At 46.8% G+C, this 15,264-nt stretch overlaps 1 protein-coding gene across 1 annotated transcript in view; it reads left to right on the top strand.

Annotated features, from left to right (window-relative positions):
• The window catches only part of LOC137320958 (aminopeptidase N-like), a 127,176-nt gene that overhangs the window by 42,817 nt on the left and 69,095 nt on the right, over positions 1–15,264 (top strand). Inside the window, exon 6 of the mRNA XM_067982988.1 lies at positions 2,482–2,595. Within this exon, the coding sequence (XP_067839089.1) occupies positions 2,482–2,595 (114 nt within the window). The remainder of the gene's footprint in view (positions 1–2,481; positions 2,596–15,264) is intronic.

The raw sequence follows: 15,264 nt of genomic DNA on the forward strand, positions 1-15,264 counted from the left end.
CTTCCTGGCCCAACAAAAATAAAAATTAAGAATTGCCTGGACTGTTTTCTGAGCAGCCTCCAGCAGTCCTTTTAAGGACCACTGGTTAGGCCGCTTAGTGCCTGGTAAAAATAGGCAGTGTGTGTATGGCGCATGGTCCCATCATTTGTAACTGAAAATTACATTCAGGGTCCTACAGAGTAGATGATTTCAACTCAGGCTGCCTGGTGGAAATGGTGCAGTAGTGGAGTTAAAATCACTGTGCACCATTTACTGCCTCGTCACCATATATACTGGCCCTTCCACTAGGCAGCCAAGATACCGTCTGAATCAGGCAGGAGCGTTGTTACCGTATGTAAATTGGGGTCCTTTGAAGAAAAAGTAAATACTTTGCCCCATTCTGAAGTTGGTCCTGATTGTGGCCTAGAATCATACCTCTCAATATCCTTACTCAGAGATTTGGAATGCAGACCCTAAAATACTGAACAAATAATCAATTTAAGGGACAACACTTATTTCTACTGCAGACAGTTTTGTGTATTGTCATAGGTTTGGGGGTTCAGCAGTGTGAATTATATACAGGTATTTCCCCATTTTAATAATGGACTTTCCCTAAGACTGCTTTCTTTATAGCCATAGTGCATACCAAAACTCCTATTACCATAAAACAAAGGCCTCTGCAGCCTCCTATAGGCGAGTTAACTTAACCTAATTTAAAGACTAGTCAATGAATGGTGATGACACCAAGCCAGGTGTTGTTGTTTTTGTATCTTCAACCTCTTCCCTTGGAGAATAGTGTGACGTACTGGAAGGATTTTCAGGCTGATTAACAACCTGACAAACCATGATGTGAACATTCCTTCCATGGATGTAATCATCTTCAGATCAGCTGATAGTGTGGTTAGTCCGATACAGTGGGAGAGTTTTGTGGGCTCCCACAACCCATTCAATGAGGGGGGCTCCCACACCCACTGGACATGAGAATCCCGCTGGATGTCAACCCAGAATTCAGAACTGGGGCTCCGGTCTCCGCTCACCGGAATTGTCTGGAGTGGGGTTCAACCTTCTGAGGCGGGAATGCTACCATTAAGCAAAAGGCTCACTCTCTACCAAGCTGGGTGATAAACATAAAGCACGTTGATTGTATTCAAAGAGATTTTGGAGCAAATTATTTGAATGTACTGAGGAATGTCAAGTAGATTTAAATGGGGATAAATGTAGGTCCATGTGCAATGGAAGAGAGAACTTGAAACAAGAACAGACAATGAAGGAATGACCATTGGAAAAAGTAAGGAGGAAAGTGGCATGGGAGTAATTATTGACCAGTCACAGTAAGAATCCACTCTGAGTGAAGTGATTATAAACCACACTGGCCAAGTGCTGAGTTACATCTCGGTGGTATATCCAGTTTTGATAAGCTACCTTCAAAATCATTGTAACATTTAGAGTCTAAGTTATGAAGTGAGACTCACAAAGGTGAATTTGTCATTAGAATAAAAATAATTGAAGGGCTACATGATCTAGGTTTTTTAAATGCTGAAGATATATATTTAAGCAGGCTGTTTTACTTAGATTGTGAGTACAGAAGTAAAGAGCATTAGTACAAAATTAACAAGTTTTAAGCAAGATTAAATTTACCCTCCCCCCACAGAGTGGTGAATTTATGGAACAGACTGCCATCATAACCAGTTAATGCAGTGGTTGTTAACTTCTTTCAAAAAGGATGGATAAATATCTGGTTGGGAATGGGACAGAGGGACTGATATGGAAAAGACGACCAAATAGATTATGGAATACAATGGCCGCTGAGTTGCTGTGACCATGAAATGTTATTTGTGGAAAGCAGTATTTCCTTCAAGATTAGATAGAAACTCTGGAACTTTACTCAGTCAGGGTAAAATTGTAAAATTTTGAGTAACACTAAAGATTAGGTTCCTATTGAGAAGTGCTGGGAAGATTCTGGCAATATTGCTGCACATTGGAGCATTTCATTACATCACCAATCATGTGCGCTTACAGTGTGCATCAATGCATGCATTTTCTAACATCAGAAATAGCTTTAATAAATACTCTTCTTCCTGGAGAGAAATAATAGGTAAGACCATAGACCATCCCCAGCTAGTATTTCATGTGCTTTTTGTTTTGATAAGAGGTCAGTGGTCTTCTGGGAGTGACAACCCATTGACAGTGTAGCACCATGACCGTGCTCACACAGCAAAAATAAGTTAAATGTGATGTTCATATCACCAACAGCAATAAACATTCCTAAAATTTAATTACCACACCTCACCTAAAGGGTCAAGCATGTTTCTGTGTGACACCAATAAAAATAGCTGCTAAAATGACATGTTGGTTTGCAATGACATGAAACTCTATTTGCTGTAAACATGCTCAAACATTATCTCCAAATCTACAAGGTAGGGACCTTTGTGAATTAGAAAATTCTTGAATTCTGAAACATTTAATTGAAAATGAATTTTGTTTTTCTGTTTCTTTTTGAAGTGGTTTGGAAACCTGGCTACAATGAGGTGGTGGAATGATCTGTGGCTTAAAGAAGGACTTGCATCATACTTCGAAAACTTGGGTGTTTCTTCTATAGAACCTTTAGTGAGAAGGGTAAGAAAATACATCTATTCCTAAAATAACAAAATAGTGAAGATTATGTTACTAGTCTCTGAAAAGGGCTGCTTAAAGGGGTTATTTCATTAGCATTTCTGTGTGCAAACACTTGTTGGGTGAACATAATATCACAATGGCACTGAATATCTGAATTCACAGTAGTTTTTTGAATAGAAAGAAAAAAGTTGCATTTATATTGCACCTTTCACGTCCTCAGGATGTCCTAAAGTGCCTGACAGCTAATGAAGCACTTTTGAAGTGTAGTCACTGTTGTAATGTAGGAAACGAGGCAGCCAATTTTCACACAGCAAGGTCCCACAAACAGCAATGAGATAATTACCAGATAATCTGTTTTAGTGATGATGGTTGAGATATAAATATTGGCCAGGACACCAGGGAGAACTCCCCTGCTCTTCTTCAAAATAGTGCCAAGAGATCTTTTACATTCGCCTGAGAGGGCAGACAGAGCCTCGGTTTAATGTCTCATCAGAAAGAAGACACCTCTGATAGTGCAGCATTCCTTCAGTACTGCACTGAAGTGTCAGCCTAGATTATGTGCTTCAGTTTCTGGAGAAGGAATTATACAAGAATTATAGGTACAGAAATACAGGTACAGGAATTATAGCTGAGGACTTGTGGGTAGTGAACATTATTCCTATATTCAAAAAAAGAGTGAGACGACAGATCAGTTAGTGGAGAAAATGCTTGAGAACATTTTATGTGATTGAGGGTTAAATGATAAGTCAGGTAGAGATGATCAGATGCTATATGGAACATGATGGTTCCTGAGTTTCTGGGACCATAGAAAAGCCTTGCGAAGATTGAGGTGAGGTTAGATATTCTGGAATAAAAACAGAAAATGCTGGAAAAGCTCAGCAAGTGAGGTAGCATCTGTGGAGAAAGAAACAGAGTTAATGTTTCAGGTCAAAGATCTTTCGCCAGAACTGGACGGAACTGGATGAACCAGTTCTGATGAAAGGTCTGTTTCTTTCTCCACTGATGCTGCCTCACTTGCTGAGCTTTTCCAGCATTTTCTGTTTCCATTTCAGATTTCCTGCATCCGCATTATTTTGCTTTTGATTTAGATATTCTGGAGTTGGAGGCAGTGTGAAGGTTTGCAGGATTTTTCCTCAAGTGCATAGGCATATTCAGCATGGAATTTTATGTGAATAAATGTAAGAAACATGAAACATACAAATGCAATATATGAGGGTTTAACAGCAAAGTTACAAACCGTTGTTGTATTTGGCTAATAACCATTCTTGGAAGGTTTCCAGTTAATGTTAAGCTGTTATCAAGCTAAAGAAGTACAGAAATGCATCTTGAGTTGAGCTCTAAAGGAATGACGAGAGCAGACCTGGGAGAGTAAAATAGGAATGGCGAGAGCGGACCTGGGAGAATTAGATTATTAGAGATTTTTGAGGATGTAATTAGCAGCGTAAATAAAGGGGAACCAGTGGAAGAAGTATATTTGGATTTTCTAAAGGCATTTGATAAGGTGCCTCATAAAAGGTTGTTACGCAAGATGAGGGCTCATGGGGTTGGGGGTAACATATTAGCATGGATAGAGGATTGGTTAACAGACAGAAAACAGAGAGTAGGGATAAATGGTCATTTTCAGGTTGGCAGGCTGTAACTAGTGGGGTATCGCAAGGATCAGTGCTTGGGCCTCAGCTATTTACAATCTATATTAATGACTTAGATGAAGAGAACGAGTGTAGTTTATCCAAGTTTGCTGACGATACAAAGTGTTAGAAAATCCCCTATGCCAGTACAGAGATTCCTTTCAATTAATCCGAACAATAAACCATTATTGGTTAGAGAATTGAGGTCTTTATTGTTCACAGACAGCATTTGATAATTTATATAACAATCATTGAGCAGTAACTCAAAACAGATCCAGTAGCTCAAAACTGGGCATCCATGAGGTGCTGTGGGCAATCAGCAGCAGCAGAATTGTACTCCAGCGCAATCTGTAACCTGATGGCCCGGCATATTCCTCACTGTACCATTACCAACAAGCCAGGGGATCAACCCTGGTTCAATGAGGAGTGTAGAAGAGCATGCCAGGAGCAGCACCAGGCGTACCTAAAAATGAGGTGCCAACCTGGTGAAGCTACAACTCAGGACTACATGCATGCTAAACACCGGAAGCAACATGCTATAGACAGAGCTAAGCGATTCCACAACCAACGGATCAGATCAAAGCTCTGGAGTCCTGCCACATCCAGTCGTGAATGGTGGTGGACAATTAAACAACGAACGGGAGGAGGAGGCTCTCTAAACATCCCCATCCTCAATAATGGCAGAGTCCAGCACGTGAGTGCAAAAGACAAGGCTAAAGCGTTTGCAACCATCTTCAGCCAGGCGTGCCGAGTGGATGATCCATCTCGGCCTCCTCCCGATATCCCCACCATCACAGAAGCCAGTCTTCAGCCAATTCGATTCACTCCACGTGATATCAAGAAATGGCTGAGTGAACTGGATACAGCAAAGGCTATGGGCTCCGACAACATCCCAGCTGTAGTGCTGAAGACTTGTGCTCCAGAAGTGGCTGCGCCTCTAGCCAAGCTGTTCCAGCACAGCTACAATACTGGCATCTACCCAACAATGTGGAAAATTGCCCAGTTATGTCCTGTCCACAAAAAGCAGGACAAATCCAATCCGGCCAATTACCGCCCCATCAGTCCACTCTCAATCATCAGCAAAGTGATGGAAGGTGTTGTCGACAGTTCTATCAAGCAGCACTTACTCACCAATAACCTGCTCACCGATGCTCAGTTTGGGTTCCGCCAGGACCACTCGGCTCCAGACCTCATTACAGCCTTGGTCCAAACATGGACAAAAGAGCTGAATTCCAGAGGTGAGGTGAGAGTGACTGCCCTTGACATCAAGGCAGCATTTGACCGAGTGTGGCACCAAGGAGCCCAAGTAAAATTGAAGTCAATGGGAATCAGGGAGACAACTCTCCAGTGGCTGGAGTCATACCTAGCACAAAGGAAGATGGTAGTGGTTGTTGGAGGCCAATCATCTCAGCCCCAGGACATTGCTGCAGGAGTTCCTCAGGGCAGTGTCCTGGGCCCAACCATCTTCAGCTGCTTCATCAATGACCTTCCCTCCATCACAAGGTCAGAAATGGGGATGTTCGCTGATGATTGCACAGTGTTCAGTTCCATTCACAACCCCTCAAATAATGAAGCAGTCCGAGCCCGCATGCAGCAAGACCTGGACAACGTCCAGGCTTGGGCTGATAAGTGGCAAGTAACATTTGCACCAGACAAGTGCTAGGCAATGACCATCTCCAACAAGAAAGAGTCTAACCACCTCCCCATGACATTCAACGGCATTAACATCGCCGAATCTCCCACCATCAACATCCTGGGGATCACCATTGACCAGAAACTTAACTGGACCAGCCATATAAATACTGTGGCTACAAGAGCAGGTCAGAGGCTGGGTATTCTGTGGCGAGTGACTCACCTCCTGACTCCCCAAAGCTTTTCCACCATCTACAAGGCACAAGTCAGTAGTGTGATGGAATACTCTGAACTTGCCTGGATGAGTGCAGCTCCAACAACACTCAAGAAGATTGACAACATCCAGGACAAAGCAACCCACTTGATTGGCACCCCATCCACCACCCTAAACATTCACTCCCTTCACCACTGGCGCACAGTGGCTGCAGTGTGTACCATCCACAGGATGCACTCCAGCAACTCGCCAAGGCTTCTTCGACAGCACCTCCCAAACCCAAGACCTTTACCAACTAGAAGGACAAGAGCAGCAGGTACATGGGAACAACACCACCTGCACGTTCCCCTCCAAGTCATACACCATCCCGACTTGGAAATATATCGCCGTTCCTTCATCGTCGCTGGGTCAAAATCCTGGAACTCCCTTCCTAATAGCACTGTGGGAGAACCTTCACCACACGGACTGCAGCAGTTCAAGAAGGCGGCTCACCAACACCTTCTCAAGGGCAATTAGGGATGGGCAATAAATGCTGGCCTCACCAGCGACGCCCACATCCCATGAACGAATGAAAAAAAACCTAACTGCTCGTGATATTACCGTTTAGCGAATGGACAGTCGGCGCGGATGGTCCGTTCTTAGTTGTTCCTTGCAGAGTTACACAGGGTTAGGCCGAAGCCAGCATTAATGTCCCCTGGAAATATCTAACTCTCCTTCTCCTCCGACTGTGGGGTTTCTGACTAAAAGCCACTCTTTATATACCCTATATTTGCCTGAGGAATGTGCACTTTGGTACGTACTCATCTGCAGGTGGGGGCTTTCCAATGATATCAGTTCCTCTATTTTCTTAACTGCGTAAAAGTGGTTAGGGTATTCATGGAATCAGTCCAAAGTTCACCCTTTGCCCTTACCACATTTGCAGAAGCAGAGCAAAGGCTCTTCCATAATAGCTGACTACAACAGTTTTCCTACGGGTCTGCAGCTTTGCAGTTTTCCTGTTATCTGACCACATTGTTCTGTTATAAGTGTCAATAGTTTTCCATACTGCTGCTTCATTATACTTTGCCCACTGCCTGGTTCTGCTACTTAATCTTAGTCTTTAATCCGTTTACAGCTGATTTCATATTTAATAGATTCTTAGCTTATTTGATAGATTCTTACAAAAGCTCGGTGGGAAAGTAAGCTGTGAGGAGGACACAAAGGGCCAGATTTTACCAGGGGTGCGGGTTCTCAGCGGATGGTCAGTCGGGCTCGTGAAAAACGCGCCGTCCGAATTGAGTGCGTTGCGCGCGCGATCGCGGCATAATTGAGGCAATTAGCCGGCAGGTACGGGTTCCCCGCTTCTCAGCTGCGTGCCGGCGGCCTGCGCATGCGCATTGATATCTGAGCGATGGTGGAGCTCTATTTAAAGGGGCAGTCCACCAAAGCCCCTCCAGCCACAACCTAGAGTCCATGCAGGATGGAGGAACGCAGGGGTAAGGCTGCTCCCCGATTCACGGACCACGCCCTCCAGGTGCTGCTGGACGGGGTCCATATGAGGAGGGAGACGCTGTTCCCCACCGATGGAAGGAGGTGCCCTGGCAGCGCCACCAAGAGGGCATGGGAGGAGGTAGCGTCGGAGGTCACAAGCAGGGGCAACACCACCCGGACTTGGATTCAGTGCCGGAAGAGATTCAATGACCTCACAAGGTCCGGGAAAGTGAGTACACTAACGCACTCTGCCTCACTCCGTCTTCCACATCACCTCAAACACCTCACAACCCCATCTCCACTGACAGCACAGCGCTCCCGCACCAATCCTCACAACCACCCAACTATCATCCTCACAGTGCCTGCACGTACCCACCGTCCCTGTCCCCACTCGACCACTACCACACACCCCAATGCCCATACAATGGGATGGCCATGTGGCACACGCATCCTCCCATCCATCTGCCACACGCTCAACCCACTCACACCAATGCTTGAAGCGTCTCACATTGCAATCATCACTCAATAACGTTTTTGTGTTTTGCCCTCACAGGAGAAGAGGTGCAAGAACGCACGCGAAAGGGCACGCACCGGAGGGGGCCCGCCACACGAGGTGGCTCTGACAGATGCCGAGGTCGAGGCGTTGGAGATCAGCCACACGCTACATTGCCTGTCCGTGGCGGATGGCGAGGCTGGTTCTGGCGAAACGGCCGGTAAGGGAAAGCTGGCACTCAGCACTCATGAGCGCGAATGATCTTAGCATCACATGGCATATGCCGCACCGCCACATTTTGTCACATGCCTGATATTGCCCTCTGTTGCCTTGCAGGGCCGTCTGCGATCGACGTTTCCGTTGAGGGCGATTCCTCAGAGGACATGCCCGTCTCTGAGGGGGCATCGTCACACATGAGCCTTGCATCCACCAGCGGAGATACACACACCTCGGTGGGCCCCCCCCTCAGTTAGTTGGGATTGCACATGGTGAGTCACCGCGCACACGTGAGCATGAGCAGACCCTGGTGGCAGGGTCAGCCGCGGAGGGTCCGCGTCGGTGGGAGCACTCTTCTCCAGGCTCTGCTCAGCTGGACCCAGATGCTGAACCCAGGGGGCCACCAGTCAAAAGGAGAGTCGTCGAGGGGCACCAGCACATTGCCGAGGTACTGGGAGAGGTGCCACGCGCACTCTCCACAATCGCACGGAGGATGGAGGAGTCCAACTCCTGCATGAGGGGAATGGTGGCACAGGTGCAGGAGGATATCGCCGAGATAGTGTCGCAGGGACGTGAAGGCATCTCTGAGATAGTGTCGCGGGTAGGTGTGGGAACGTCTGCGGTGGAGGACAGGCTAGCCTCCCTCGAGCGTCACGCACAGCTCACCAATGAGTCCATCCAGGCCCTCACAACGGCTGTTCGGATTCAGGGTGAGCAACATTCTGCCGCCATCAACAGGTTGACAGATACATTGGAGGTGGCCTTGCAAGGTCTCACCCACTTCATCCAAACTGCCGTCCAGCAGGGTGGAAAGGGTGATGTGGGCCTTGGCCATGAGAGGGAAGATGGTGAACGGGGAAATGGAAGTGTGGACGCTACTCAAGGCGCCCCCATGTCTCACCCGTTGCCCCCCTCTCAACCAGTGCCCGCAATAGTCCATCCTCTCCAGGTGGCCGAGTCTGCCCCTGCACAGGTGCAGGAGGAGCAGTCTGTGGAGGTGCCCTCACGGGCACCGAAACCCAGGGGGCATCGGCCCAAAGCATCTACCCGGTCAGGGCACGAACAGGAGCAACCTGCCACCACCTCTGCTGGAGCCACAGGGGTAGCACCACGTAGGGGTACCAGGAAACGAAAACCCAAAGTTCTGTGAGCACACAGGGATTGCACCAGGGTGTTTGTCTATTTGTTATCTTTTTATTTCCAGTCTTTGAATGGCAACACAAAATAAACTCACTTTTTCTCACCAATGCTGCCACCTCTTGTCCATAATTCCACGGCTTGTGCAATATGTCCCTTCCGTGTGCCTCATCATGATGACGATCACCCCGTCCCACCCATTGGGCATAATACAGTGGGTGCAGGTGTACAGGCACCACTCTTCTGTGGAGGGAGCCTGTATGGACCCTCGTCTGTGCACGTTATGACATGTGAACGCCTCACACAGTGTGATGTTAGGAGAACCGTTGGCATATGAGTGCCTCCCTGGCCTGACGAGCACGCAGGTGAGCCGGTGTTCGGGCCATGGGTCGTTCCTCCTCCTCTCGCTCGTACTCCTCCTCTTCCTCCTCCTCTTCCTCCTCCTCCTCATTGTCATCCTCAATGTGGGTGGCGGGTGTGCATGAGGCCTCCTCCAGCGGCACCCCTCTCTGTAGTGCCATGTTATGCAGGGCACAGCAGACAACTATAATTCGTCCCACTCGGAGTGGCGTGTATTGGAGCGCTCCCCCGGAACGATCAAGGCACCTGAAGCGCATCTTGAGCAGCCCTATAGCCTGCTCAATTGTAGACCTGGTAGCAATGTGGCTGTCATTATATCGATGCTGCGGCTCGGTAATGGGGTTCCTCAGAGGTGTCATAAGCCACGTGTACGGGGATATCCCTTGTCGCCGAGGAGCCAGCCATTGCCGGTGTTGGGTGCGTGGAAGAGGGGCGGGACGGTGGACTCCCTGAGGACGAAGGCATCGTGGCAGCTGCCAGGGTATCTGGTGCACACGTGTAGGAATCTCTGGCGGTGGTCACAAATGAGCTGGGCGTTCATGGAGTGATACCCTTTCCTGTTGATGAACAGCCCTGGCTCATGTGGAGGTGCCCGTATTGCTATGTGGGTGCAATCGATTACACCCTGCACCCGTGGGAAGCCAGCCACATCATGGAATCCAACCGCCCTCTCCGTCTGGCTGCGCTCATCCATGGCGAAGTTGATGTAGGTCGAGGCCCTGTGGAACAATCCATTGGTGACCTGCCTTATGCACTTGTGTGCAGACGACTGAGAGACCCCGGTGATGTCCCCGGTGGCACCCTGGAAGAATCCGGAGGCGAAGAAGTTGAGGGCAGTGGTGACTTTGACGGCGACGGGTAAGAAGATGCTGCTTGGTCCATCCGGGAGCAGCTCCTCATTAAGGAGGCTGCAGATGTTGGCGACTACCTGGCGAGTGACTCTGAGCCTACGTATGCACTGCTGCTCAGAGAGGTCCATGAAGCTGAGCCTCGGTCTGTAGACCCTGTGCGGAGGGTAGTGCCTCCTGCGGTTGCCCTCCATCCTGCTGTGCAGGTGGATGTGCCACAGCACCGTGTTGTGGGGATGCACGTCTCTGAGGCGGACGGCGTGGACTGCGAGGCTGCTGAGGCTGGTCATGCTGTTCGTCCTCCGAGGATGTCAACGCAGCACCCATCTGGCAGGTGTAGGTCTGCGGGGTTGTGCACGGTAGAAAAGTGTGTCCTCGCACAGGGGTTGCAGTTCCACGCTGGTGAATCTTCTTGCTTGGAGGAGGGTGGTGGAGGGCAGGCGTTGCCCAATGTTATGGAGTGTCCTCCTGCGTTGGTGAAGGCTCTCCCCCCCCACCTATTGAATGCACCTTGGCAGCTGCCACAGGCTGCTGGCTGCAACACGTCCGTTGGGAGTGAGAGTGTTTCCCCCAGTATGGGAAACAGTCTCATTTCACCGTAAAATCCCACACTTGTTAAAAAAACAGCTCAATCAGGTCATTTAATGACCTGAAATAGCTACATAAATACTCTCAAGTGGAACCCCGCTGGGCTTTAATTGCCTGCGGGATTCCCACCTGCGGGGTCTGCGGGATCGAGGCGCGATCCGGTCCCGCACCTGGATTTCGGGATTTTTGGGGCCCCCCCGCCGAGAAAGCACCCGATAGCGGGTGCTAAAATCGGGCCCAAAGAGTCTGCAAAGGGATACAGACAGGTTAAGTGAATAGGCAAGAAGGTGGCAGATGGAGCAGAGTGTGGGGAAATGTGAAGTTATTCACTTAGGTAGGAAGATTAGAAAAACAGAATATTTTTTTAAATGGTGAGAAACTATTAAATGTTGGTGTCCAGAGAGACTTGGGGGTCCTGGTACAAGAAACACAAAAAGTTAGCATGCTTGTACATCAAGCAATTAGGAAGTCAAATGGCATGTTGGCCTTTATTGCAAGGGGGTTGGAATAAAAGAGTAAGGAAGTCTTACTACAATTGTACACGGCTTTGGTGAGACCTCAACTGGAGTACTGTGTATAGTTTTTGTCTCCTTATCTAAGGAAGGATATACTTGCCTTAGAGGTGGTGCAACGAAGGTTCACTAGATTAATTCCTGGGATGAGAGGATTGTCCTATGAGGAGATGTTGAGTAGAATGGGCTTGTACTCTCTGGAGTTTAGAAGAATGAGAGGTGATCTCATTGAAACATATAAGATTCATAGGGGGCTTGACAGGGTAGAGGCTGAGAGATTGTTTCTCCTGGCTGGAGAGTCTAGAACTAGAGGACATAGTCACAGGATAAGGGGTCGTCCATTTAAGACTGAGATGAGGAGGCATTTCTTCACTCAAAGGGTTGTGAATCTTTGGAATTCTCTACCCCAGAGGGCTGTGGATGCTGAGACGTTGAGTATATTCAAGGCTGAGATAGATAAATTTTGGACTCTAGGGGAATGAAGAGATATAAGAATTGGGCAGGAAAGTGGAGTTGAGGTTGAGGATCAGCCATGATCTGATTGAATGGCGGACCAGGCTCGAGGGGCCATGTGGTCCGCTCCTGTTCCTCTATTTTATGTTCTTATGTTCTTAAAGAGGAACGGTGAGTGCAAAACTGGGAGAATAAAAAAGGTGCAGGGAGAGAGAACCTGAGCAGCGAAATAAAAAAAGTAAAAAAGTGACTGTACAGAGGAGGAACGCCGAGGGTAAATCAGTGTAAGTATTTAGTTTATTGGTAAGTGTTTTTAGTGGTTATTATGTTTAGTGGTTGTCTTAAGTAGTGGTTAGTGTTTATAATGGTTAGTCTGTTAGTGTTAGTTAAAAATCCTTAAAGCTAAACAAAATATTAAAAAGAGCTGGAAACCAGAGCAGGAACCGGTGTCCTAGCAGAAAGGATAAATAGGGCTGTCAACAGCACTTTAAACTGGTAAGACAGGGGGAGGGATCTGGGGAAGATTACATAAGTCTGAAGATAAAACAAATAGTAAATGAGAGTAAAGGTCAGACCAAGTTAAGGAATAAGGGTAATATAAACGGTCAGGGAACAAAGACAGTTATAGAACATAAGTACGAAATGACTGTTAAAAACAAAGGGAGGGCAACAATTACTAAAAACAAATTAAATTGCCTGTACAGCAATGTGCACAGCATCCGAAACAAAACGGGGAACTAAGGCAATAATTCATAGCAAGGAGCCAGATGTGGTAGGGATAACTGAAACATGTACATATGTATCAGGACTGACAATTAAATATTGCAGGATGTAATGTATTTCGAAAGGATAGGGAAGGAAGTGGGGTGGGTGGTGGTGGGGTAGCTGTACTAATTAGAGATACCATAATGGCAATAGAAAAAAGGGACATAAGTAACATTACGATAGAAACAGAATGCATATGAATTGAGAGAAAGGATAAGAAGGGATCGATCACGTTAACAGGTAGATTCTACAGACCACCTAATAGTGGAAGGGAAGTGGAGGATGAAATATGTAGAGAAATCTATGAAATGAGTAAAAAATATCGAATAATAGTCATGGGAGATTTCAACTACCCCCAAATAAACTGGCAAGAAGAGGTAGAGAAAGGAGAAAAAGGATTGGAGTTTTTACAATGTGTACATGACTCCTTTCTTACCCAATATGTGAGAAGCTCAACAAGAGATGAATCAGTGCTGAATCTAGTAATGGGAAATGAACCAGAACAGATAAGAGAAGTAAGCATAGGTGAACATCTAGGCAAAAGCGATCACATTCTAATAAGGTTTAAAATAATGATTGATAAAGACAGAAGTGAGACAAAGATCAAAGTAATAGACTGGAAAAAGCTAATTTTGAGGGGATGAGAATGGAATTAGGGAAAGTAAACTGGAAAAAAAAATTGACAAAGAGATAGGACAGCAGCAGGTAATATTTAAAACGGTAATCATTAGAGTTCAAGAGAGGTATATTCCTCTAAAAAGCAAAACTAACTAGCAAATAATGAAACACCATGGATGAACAAAGAGATAAGAGTAAAATTGAAACTAAAGAAAAAGGCATACTCTAAGTACATAAACAATGAAAGAGAGGATGACAAAAGGGAATACGAAGAGGTTAGGAAAGAAGTCAAAAAACAATTAGGAAAGCAAAAAGGAACTACGAGATTAAATTATCGAGGAATATAAAAAGAAATAGTAAAGTATTCTACAGACACATAATAACAAAAGAAAAATCAAGATAGGGATAGGGCCACTAACAGATGTACACAATAAACTCACAGGTAACGACAACGAAATTGAATAGTTACTTTGCCTTTGTATTTACCAGGGAGACTAATAATGTGGTCAGGACATTAGAAGAAGAGATTGAAAAAGATATTGAAACATTTTAGAAAGGAGGGAGATGAATGGATAATCAAACTTAGGGAGAGTAAGATCCCTGGTCCGGATGGATTGTATCCACGAATATTAAAAGAAGTTAGGGAGGAGATAGCAGAGGCACTATTACATAAATATTAGAATTCACTAGAAAAGGGAATAGTGCCAGAGGACTGGCAGGCAGCTAAGGCCCAATATTAGGAGGGAGGTGGGTTGCCAGCGGGGAGTCGACTGGGCGCTTGGGTAACCCGGCCAGTGAAATTGGTGGGTTCCCCACGTGATCCTAAGCAAATTGAAGCCACTTACCTTGGCTTCCAGGTTTCGTGCTGGAAAACTGCGCAGCGGGCAGACTGTGCACCCGCATCATAGGCTGTCAGCTGGGGGAGTGCTATTTAAAGGGGCAGTCCTCCACTGACTGATGCTGCAGAAAATAGGCAAAATTACAGCATGGAGCAGCCCAGGGGAAAGGCTGCTCGTAGGTTTAATGATGCCTCACTCCAGGTCTTACTGGATGGGGTGAGGAGGAGGAGGAGGAGGAGAAGGAGAAGGGAGATCTTCCACCCGGCGGACGGGAGGAAGTGGCCTGCCTCTGCCACCACGAAGGCCTGGCTCGAGGTGGCAGAGGAGGTCACCAGCACCACCAACATATCATGCACCTGCATACAGAGCAGGAGGCGCTTCAATGACCTAACCAGGTCAGACGAAGTGAGTACTCTTACTCATTCCCCTACACTCCGTCTGCCACATCACCGCCCCCACCCCACATCTCCTTCTGCACTGCCAACACTACTCTATCACATCACTCCTCACACCCACTGAACCCTCATCCTCATCTTATCTGCATTTCCTCACCTCCCCAGTACTCATCCCACCACTACCACTCAACCCAATCCTCATACAATCTCATGGCTCTGTCTCATACTCACCCTCTCATGCATCTCTTTCACAGTCAGCCTCACCCCACCTGCCACTGCCTGTGCTGCAGCCACAGGGCATGCATCACGTATGTTTTTTCAACTCCTGGAACTGGAAGGGACATATTCCAAGAGGAAAGATCTACCTTGCAGTTAATCACAAAGGAAAATGACTGTCCATTTCTGCAATATTACATTCACATTCCCAGAATATATTCAGAGAAACAGATTTATAACAAAATATTTAAACCAGTCCTTCATGCAAAAACATGCAATACTAAA

The sequence above is a fragment of the Heptranchias perlo genome, chromosome 4 (genome assembly GCF_035084215.1).
Source record: "Heptranchias perlo isolate sHepPer1 chromosome 4, sHepPer1.hap1, whole genome shotgun sequence".
NCBI lineage: Eukaryota > Metazoa > Chordata > Chondrichthyes > Hexanchiformes > Hexanchidae > Heptranchias > Heptranchias perlo.